Consider the following 9,677-nt stretch of genomic DNA (forward strand, 5'->3'; position numbering starts at 1 on the left):
GGATCATCACTGAATCAGGATCATCACTGAATCAGGATCATCATTGAATCAGGATCATCATTGAATCAGGATCATCACTGAATCAGGATCATCATTGAATCAGGATCATCACTGAATAAGAATAATCACTAAATCTGGATCATTACTGAATCAGGATCATCACTGAATCAGCATCATCACTGATCGTCATTGAATCAAGATCGTCATTGAATCAGGATCGATAATGAGTCAGGATGATCACTGAATCAGGATCATCAATGAATCAAGATCATCATTGAATCAGGATCATCACTGAATCAGGATCATCACTGAATAAGAATCATCACTAAATCAGGATCATCACTGAAAAAGAATCATCACTGAATCAGGATCATCATTGAACCAGGATCATCACTGATCGTCATTGAATCAAGATCATCACTGAATCAGGATCATCACTGAATAAGGATTGTCAATGAATCAGGATCATCACTGAATCAGGATCATCACTGAATCAGGATCATCACTGAATCAGGATCGTCACTTAATCAGGATCATCACTGAATCATGATCATCACTGAATCAGGATCATCTTTAAATCAGGATCATCACTGAATCATGATCACAACTAAATCAGGATCATCACTGAATAAGGATCATCACTGAATCAGGATAATTACTGAATAAGGATAATCACTGAATCAGGATAATCACTGAATCAGTATCATTACAGAATCAGGATCATCACTGTATCAGGATCATCACTAAATCAGGATCATCACTGTATCAGGATCATCACTGAATCAGGATAATCACTAAATCAGGATCATCATTGAATCAGGATCATCATTGAATCGGGATCAACACTGAATCAGGATCATCACTGAATTAGGATCATCACTGAATCAGGATCATCACTGATCGTCATTGAATCAAGATCGTCACTGAATCAGGATCATCACTGAATCAGGATCATCACTTATCATCACTCAGAGCACACCTCTGGTTTAGACTTTGAGTGGATCAGAGAAAATCCAACATGTTCAAACGTGTTCTTGTTTTTCTTGGTTGGATAATCCTCCACTTTGGAAAAAGGACAGTTTAAATAAACCATTAAATACTTCCACCTGCCATCAGTCTGACATCAGCTGTACTTTTCATCCTCTGTAGCTAAAGCTTTGTTTGTTGTCTGCACCCTTACCTTCTCTGGAAGCTGTGCCTCCACTTCCTTCTTTAATCTCCGTAACAGGAAGGGGCGTAGCACTTTGTGTAGGCGGCGAATAATCAAGATGGTCTCCTCCTCATTAAGGTCCACCTTAAGAGGCAGATTAAAAAATCTCTTAAACATATTTCTTAAAACACCTGGTGAACAGTGTCTATCCTGTTTCTGCAGCCTCGGCTTACCTTCTCTCCAGTCATGGCAAAAGGAGCATTGAACCACTGCTCGAAGGTGCTGCAGCTCTTGAAAATGGTGGGCAACAGGAAGTTGAGAAGTGCCCACAGCTCAGGTAGTTTGTTCTGCAGCGGAGTCCCGGTCAGCAGGACTCGTCTTGGAGCAAGGTAGTGGGTGTTCAGGACCTGGGTCAGTTTACAGTGGTGGTTCTTCATACGGTGTCCTTCGTCCACAATCATGTACTTCCAGCGAATCTGGAGAGGACACAGAAGAATGCGTACGAGTCGTGCTAGTGTCGCCATCTTGATTTACTGCTGATGTGAGGCCAAACTAACAGAACGCAGAAATTGCTTTAAAGAACGATTGCTTGTCCACTTTGCCCTGAAGACTCGAGCTGGCCTAAGTCCCAAGCCCAAACTCTCTGCTGACCCACCTGTCAGCACATTCAGGGACCCTACAAGACAACATGAGTGCATAGCAGCAAGACGGTCACAGTGGACGGGGGGGACAGGGGGGACAGGGGGGACAGGGTTATAGGCTGGCTCAATGTGTTGCAGGACCTAGGAGAGAGCACTGACACGCAGCAGAGCGGGAAGGTCAGACTGGCCCAATTCAAACGTTTTCAGAGGATTATGGGAGCCAGTAAAACTAACTACATTTAAAAAAATGTAATAAAATAGATGTAAAAATAGGTAAAACATGAAACTGCAGTGAGTGAGAGTTGCTTCAGGTCTGTTAGTGCCTCTGCCTTTGTAAAGCTTCCTACCTTGGCCAGCACTTGCTTGTCCTTGATGATGTACTCATAAGTGGTGAGTAAAACATTAAACTTGCCGCTGCGAAGCTGAGGGACAAAGGCTCTTCTAGCAGCAGGAGACCCCTAAAGCACACGGAAAATAGATTTATGACCACAAAACGCAACAACATATTGTGTTTATGTGCAATAAAGACGTGAACGCTCGCCTTGTAGGACACTTTCACCACTGACGGGGCCCACTTGTCGAACTCGTACACCCAGTTAGATAAAGTTCTGTCAAAGAGAGACACGTTGACGTTCAAAGGTCTTTATTTTATTTAAATACCCCCTCTGGTTTTAAAGGCTAACTCACGATAGGGGTACAATGATGAGGTAGGGTCCATTGAGCCGTTTGTGCTCCATGAGGTATGTAATGAGAGCGATGGTCTGGATGGTTTTCCCCAGACCCATCTCATCAGCCAGGATCCCATTTAGGTTGTTGTTGTAAAGAGAAACCAGCCACTCGAGACCTTTAATCTAAAGACAAACACAAGAGTTTTATCTCAAAGGAAGTAACGCAACAATTGATTTATTACGATATAAAAAGAGATAACTTTGTTTAAACTGACCTCATTTAGCAAAAGAAATAGCATTAGTGGTGCCAAATAAAGTAAATTAACACAGAGTTTACCTGGTACTGCTTAAGCTGCCCATTTATCAGTAGAGTGGACTGTTTGTCCACCTTCTCTGTGACAGCGTGAGCCACAGCGTAATAGGACTGAAGTCCTCGAGCGAACGCTGCACCACTGTACTCATCGTCCACGTCCTGTTTGGCATGCCTGTGTATGACACAAAATAAGATTTACTTTAAAAACAGCCAGGTTTAGTCAGATACTGTAGTTTGTATTTAAACTTACTCAATGATATGTTGGACATCCACCTCTGACACATCTTCACTGTCCGGGTCTGAAATCTTCTTCTTTTCCTCGACTGGAGCTGACGAAGGCTGAGACTCCTCCTCATCCTCCTGCCAAACAACTCGTCGGTTAGAAAGTAACTCATGTCTCGCGGGAAAAAACGATCATGAAAGCAGCTTTTGAAATAAAACCCACCTCCTCCTCTTCCTCATCTTCACTGTCTTCACTGTCTGAGCGTGGAGCTACCTCGTAACTAAAGTACAAATACACAAAATACACTGAAAAAGAACATCCTAAACGTTTTTCGCCTACTTATGCAGTTACCTTCTTTGTTTCAGATTGGCTTTGAGGTCAGCTCTACGGCAGCAGGGACAAAAAGTTGGGCTAAACAGAATCAAATGTTCTGAAACCTAAAAATAAAACAGCTGCTCTCAAATTTAGAGCGAGGACCAAAATGTTGTCAACCATTCATAGATGGCCTGCTAACGTATCAGAAAGCTCTCCGTAAAGCTAGAACTGTATATTACTCATCTTTTATTCATCAACAGTAATTCAGAGGCTAAAGCTTCAGCAGCTCATCAGTCTAACTTGAAGTTGGGGCATAATAAAACTTAAAACAATTTTAAGTGAACATTTAGTGTAGCGTTTTATTTTAGCAAAGAACTTGCAGTTTTTTTTCCTTCAACCTTTATTTAAACAGATAAATCCCGTTGAGCCTCAAAAACTCATTTACAAGTGAGACCTGTTTGGACAGACAAAAACAGGGTTAACTGGACACATGTAGGAGTTCATCTAGCATGCTAAGACAAATGTTAGCACAGCAACAAGACCTGATCAAACACGGTGCAACACAAAGTTAATGTTTGCAACATTAAAAGAAAGCTTAAACTGTCATTATATATGAATAAAAAGAGTCTACTATACTCTTGACAAATTTTAATGGAGTTAAACATTTAATGTTTAACAAGTTAGCTTACTGGTATACAGCATGTGCCAAATATTAATAATAATAATTACATTTTTAATTATATAACCACATTATTACAACTAATTAATATAGAATACAGTAAGATGATAACTACAAATGTTTTAGGAAGCCATTTAAGATAAAAAAATATCGGACTCGCTACATAACATACAGTTAGCATTCAGTTAGAATACAAGTAAACGTTGAGCCAAATTTTGTGTTTAAACGTGCAGGTACGTAAAAACAATTTTTAAAAAGTGTTATATGATAGGTTTGCCACGGTCACTTTATATTGTATGTAAGGTTTAGCACATTAGGCTAATTTAGCTTCTTTAGCTTATAGCTGTTAGCACGGTATGCATTGAGAACTGAAATGTGAACATGCAGACAGTTATTTTTTAAAATAAATTAAGCACTTTAACTTTATAGAAATTATTAATTTAACACACCAGAATGCATACATGCAACATGCACGTGTTTTTATTTTGAAATGATGTTACGGTAATTTAAGATAACTGAGTTTAGCTGAGTTCATTCTTTGAAGAGGGAATGTCAGCATCGTATTTAACGGTACCTGCTTGCAATTTGTTGACAACCTTCTATGAACTTTCATGTTTTGGTAAATAAAAAGGATTATTCAAAAAGCGTTCAATACAAAAACAACTGGACTTTATTGGTAACAGAAGACGTTTCGCTCCTCACCCCAGAAGCTTTCTCAATTCAAACAGCAGAGAGTGAGAGGTTCAGGTTATAAGGCTGAGTGAGAGAAGACACACACACACATGTAGATTGGCAGTTCACACCTAAACACCTTAACAGTAGGGGCTTCTTAAAGTCTTAGTTACTCTAAAGCCCCCAGTATACTGCCGCGTACGTCCGTTCACGCGTACGTACGCGTGTACTCTACGCAGAGGGTTCAGACATGACACTCCAGCGTCCACCCCGAGCAGCTTCACAGACGAGGGGCTGTCCACCTTCAGGACAAATTGAGGTCGCTGATTGGTCATTTGCTGACACGCCTACTGGACTGATTGACAGGTCGGAAAAAATAGTGCTGGCAGCCTCAGCCGCAGCGGTGTGCTGTGTTTATATGTTGTTAATAAAAAGATCTAAAAAATAAATAAAAAAACAGGGAGCGCTGGCTCTGCAGTCCACACATCAGACCAGCCCACCAGGAAATCTCCAGACCCTCCCGCAGCCACGATGGACCTGAGTTTAATTCGCTCGTGACAAATTCCTTCATTTCTCACCATTTCAGTCATGGCATCAACGGAGGAGGAAGAGATCACTGCCTCTTGGCAAAAAACTAAAGAAAAGGCCAGATCAGGATGAAGAAGGGGAATTTAATGCATTGGTGTCGCAACAAAACAGTCCGTCGCTGGGCAGTTTATTGTGCGACGCCGCGTACGCAGTCGTAAAAATTTGAGCTTTGCACGGACATGCCCTAGGGGGTACGCTCGTACCTCTGCGTACGTACGTGCGTACCTCTGCGTATGGACGTACGCAGGAGTGTACTTGGGGGCTTAATTCACAGATGAGACCCCTCTGTTCCCATCAAGTGTGAAAACTGTCTGGGAATCTGTCTTAAAATTGATTATAAAAAAGGATTATGAAAATCTAAGCTCACTTTAGAATCTATTAAACGCTTGAGAACCAAACGCCACCCTGCTGTTCAGGTTCTGTTTTTATATTATACACAATGATATTGTGCCTTCAAACTGCACACAAATCAAAATACAAATTTAATCAGAATACAAGAATAAATCATATCTTCAGCTGATGCATTTTACCTCAAGAGTAAAGAGTGAGCTAAAATGTAAAGTTTCCCCTTTGGGAGCACTCCTGGACTGGGACAAAGTTGAGACTTTTGTTAAAGGGCTGCCCCCACGTTCATAGAATCTGTGGTTACAATACGCAACCTACGTTCTCACCCAGGGTTCATCTCCAGCCAGGTCTCCAGCTGTCCAGCTTTGGGAGCGTCCACACCGGTCAGGATGTTCCCGCTGTCCACGTGGATGACCTTCACAGGCAGGTCACTCATCTGGCTCGTCTCATCCAGAGGCTGCAAAAGGAGAACCGTTACGATTCAGCTGAATTTCAACATCTGACAGAGACGGGGCAGATTCAGAGTTATTTGGTTAAAATGGTGTCGGCCATCAGCTGGCAGAATATGCAAACAGCAATGAGCAAATATTGATTTAAAATTTAGTCATGTACAGTGTAATAATTTACTTCTATTACAAAACCACATTCTTCTTTAGTTAATACTGAGTTTGAAGTCTCCCACCCTCCTTTAAAACATCTAGACCAAGGGCGGCCAGATGTTTTCATCATGGAGCTCCTTTTACAATGACCAAGTCAAAGTGATCTACCTGCTATAAGACCCCGCTTACACAGAACAGCCTCTGGAAACTTTAGTGTCTTTTCAATGTTTAAACAAAAAATGAGCGGGTTTACATGAAAAACACTGTATTTTCCTTGTTAGTCACGTTGCCAGATAAGAAATGATGAACTATAGTACTGTGGCTTTAAAATGATAGTATTTTGACCTAAACTGTCAGATGTGCTGAGTAAAGATGTTCTAAGATGAGGTGTTGTGTTTGTTGAACATGTGCACAGAAAAGGAGGGGGTAAAAAACATTTTACATTTATCTGGCAACCCTGATGCTCAGCTGCATTCATGGTGCATGCAGCATCTGCATGACAGTTAGTCCAAACTGGTGAAGACACTAACGTCTCTTTGGAGCCTGGACTTTATTAAGCTTTATTCATACAAGCTGAAAAAGGGTGAGCAGAATAAAAACACTCTGCTCTCTGACATTTATTATAAGTGTTGTTATTTATTATAAGTGTTGTTATTTATTATAAGTGTTGTTATTTATTATAACTGTTGTTATATTTATTATAACTGTTGTTATTTATTATAACTGTTGTTATTTATTATAACTGTTGTTATTTATTATAACTGTTGTTATTTATTATAACTGTTATTTATTATAAGTGTTGTTATTTATTATAAGTGTTGTTATTTATTATAAGTGTTGTTATTTATTATAAGTGTTGTTATTTATTATAAGTGTTGTTATTTATTATAAGTGTTGTTTGAGCAGAAAAACTTTGGACTGCAGCCACCTGGAGTGTGCATGTGCTACTTTTTTCACTCCTCCGTGGGGGGTTCCCTGAAAACCTCCGCTCTGAGACCTGGACTCAGAAACCTTCAGTCTCAGAGAGGATGAGGACGTCGTCTGTAAATGAACGTTTCACGTCGTGTAAACGAGGCTCAGACTGGCTGCCCTGTCCGTCAATCAAGAGACAAACTTCATGGATGATGATCGGCTGACGTCTGGTTTCAACGCATCTACCCAGAAGACCTTTGGATCGGCGTATTGGACACCCCTGGTCTAGATGAAATGATTCCTCAGTGAACAGCATAATATTCAAGTACAATCTTAATTCAAGATAAAAGGTAAAAGCAACACACAGTACCTCACATAAAATGAAGAAACAAGTCTTTCTTTGAGAATATTTTGATTTTGGGTGAATTTTGTTGGGTTTTTTTGGACAGTGTGAGCAAACTGGAGTCATCGGAGAAAACCCATGCAAACACGAGGAGAACATGTAGACTCCATACAGAAAGACCCAGGTCCAAGCTGGGGCTTGAACCCACGACCTTCCTGCTGAGAGGCAACAGTGCTAACCACTAAGCCTTCATACTGTCCTGTTAATCCCTCATTCTTTCAGATCAGATGTCAAAGCAGATGAACTTCTAAACCTTGCAGGATGGTGGCCCTCTTTTATCAGTTCTGTATAGGGCTCAAAATAACACATTACCATTAAATATCCAAAGAAATGTTGTTAAAAGACAAAGTTGTTATAATCTTAAGGGGATAGAGATATTTGTCAAACCAACATTCAGAACTAGTCTGAAGGGAAGGTCTACCTCAATCCAAGGAGTTGGATTGTGGAATGTTCTAGAGAGTGATGTAAAAAATGTCAAGTCAATGTGTACATTTAAGAAAAAGATCAAAGCTGAATTGTTAAAAAAGTATATATGAAGTAGCTTAGTGTGTGTTTTGTATTAGAATTAGATAAATTAGAAAGTTATTCATTTTGTTCTGTTACTTGAAAATTATTATGATTGAACTAATTGTTTGAAAAAAGGGGCAGATAAAATAAGATTTTTTATTCTTTCTGCTGCCTTTCATTTTAAATCTTTTGTATCTTTTTTATATTGTTATGGAATTGTTTTGTACTTTTTAAAAATGAATAAACTTTATACCATACCATACCTGGAGGACCAGGATTGGCCAACCCTGCTCTGAATCATCAACGGAGGTTAGGTGGGTCCATTAAGAGACAACAGCGTCCCCACTAACCTGCTGCTGATTTTAAGTGCTTTATAAATAAAGTGGTAAAATACAGCTGCTGTTTTTAGCTCCGCCTTAAACTCCACCCACTTCATTCTGCGGACTGAGCCACACATTTAGACTCTGACATTATATAAAACGTTATATTACGTATTGCAGCTGATGAGCGAAGCTTTGTTTTAAACTTTTAAAGAACAACATATGTTTGGGAAAGGTTTACATAATTCATATGTGACCTGTTGTAGACAGCTCATTTAGGAAACACGTTTCATGGCATACAGCCGTGCACTTGTGTTTAAAGTTCAGTTTCACTGTGATCAAAGTTGTTTTAAAAGCTCCAGAAAGCAATGAATGAATTAGCATCGATGACACAGTCCTATATGTTTGCATAAAGTTGACGTCATCTCTGAAGGTGACCTCTAAATACAAGCAGAAGACGTGCTCACCTCTCCATCAGGCCCCAGAGCAGGAGTCTGTCCCTCTGCGTTCTCCAGCTGCAACACAAACGTGTTCCATCACTGAAACATCAGCAACAAGGTGCACACACGTGGCTCAGGACACGCCTTCTGCGCTTCTTGATTCCACACCTTCTTCTTTTTCTTCTTCTTCTTCTTCTTCTCCTTCAGGGCCTGAGCAGCTTTGTGGGCTCGGACCAGCTCCGTCAGGTTGGCGACGTACTCGTCAGTTTGCTGCAGCAGGTAGGCCAGGCGCTTATCCTTCTTCTGGTCGATCAGTTTCCGGTAACCCTCCTCATCCTCAGCCTGAACACGAGCAGAGAGATGGGAAAGATAAACGTGCGACATGAGCACAACAACCTTCCAGGGTTTTCTTACCATGAGCCTCCTCATTCGTTCCTTCTCGATACGCTCGTTCTCCTTCTTCTGCTCTCGCTCCGTGTTGGCGTGGTAGGTGGCCACAGCTTTGGTCAGCTTCTGGATCTTCCCCGTGATTGAACGGTGATACTCCTTGAAGTCTTTGGCGTGCTGCAGGATGCTGTTGAGGTACTCCTGGGATCAGAGGAGACAACGAGGACACGACAAGAAGGAAGTTCAGGTTATAGTTGGAACGATGACGTCACGATGTTTTGTGTTTCCACAGTTCATGTTGTTCAACCTGTGCTGTACCTCTGATCATCTCATTCCTGATCTTCTCCGTCCTTGTCTCTCCTAAGGAGAACCTCAACATCTTCATTTCTGACACTTCCAGTTCTGTCTCCTGTCTTTTTGTCCATGTCTCTGTCTCCCGTCTATTTGTCCATGTCTCTACCTCCCGTCTTTTTGTCCATGTCTCTGTCTCCTGTCTTTTTGTCCATGTCTCTGTC

General features: G+C 40.9%; 1 protein-coding gene across 1 annotated transcript in view; it reads right to left on the minus strand.

The window, feature by feature from the left end:
- Nucleotides 1-9,677, minus strand: part of LOC119430356 (transcription activator BRG1) — a 26,248-nt gene that overhangs the window by 9,220 nt on the left and 7,351 nt on the right. Inside the window, exons 7-18 of the mRNA XM_037697762.1 lie at nt 9,190-9,363; nt 8,944-9,117; nt 8,803-8,850; nt 5,921-6,051; nt 3,218-3,275; nt 3,023-3,132; nt 2,797-2,944; nt 2,479-2,642; nt 2,333-2,399; nt 2,139-2,249; nt 1,384-1,626; nt 1,181-1,294 (exon numbers count right to left, since the gene is read on the minus strand). Coding sequence (XP_037553690.1) covers nt 1,181-1,294; nt 1,384-1,626; nt 2,139-2,249; nt 2,333-2,399; nt 2,479-2,642; nt 2,797-2,944; nt 3,023-3,132; nt 3,218-3,275; nt 5,921-6,051; nt 8,803-8,850; nt 8,944-9,117; nt 9,190-9,363 — 1,542 coding nt within the window. The remainder of the gene's footprint in view (nt 1-1,180; nt 1,295-1,383; nt 1,627-2,138; nt 2,250-2,332; nt 2,400-2,478; nt 2,643-2,796; nt 2,945-3,022; nt 3,133-3,217; nt 3,276-5,920; nt 6,052-8,802; nt 8,851-8,943; nt 9,118-9,189; nt 9,364-9,677) is intronic.

The sequence above is a fragment of the Nematolebias whitei genome, chromosome 3 (assembly GCF_014905685.2).
Source record: "Nematolebias whitei isolate Nwh7 chromosome 3, NemWhi1, whole genome shotgun sequence".
NCBI lineage: Eukaryota > Metazoa > Chordata > Actinopteri > Cyprinodontiformes > Rivulidae > Nematolebias > Nematolebias whitei.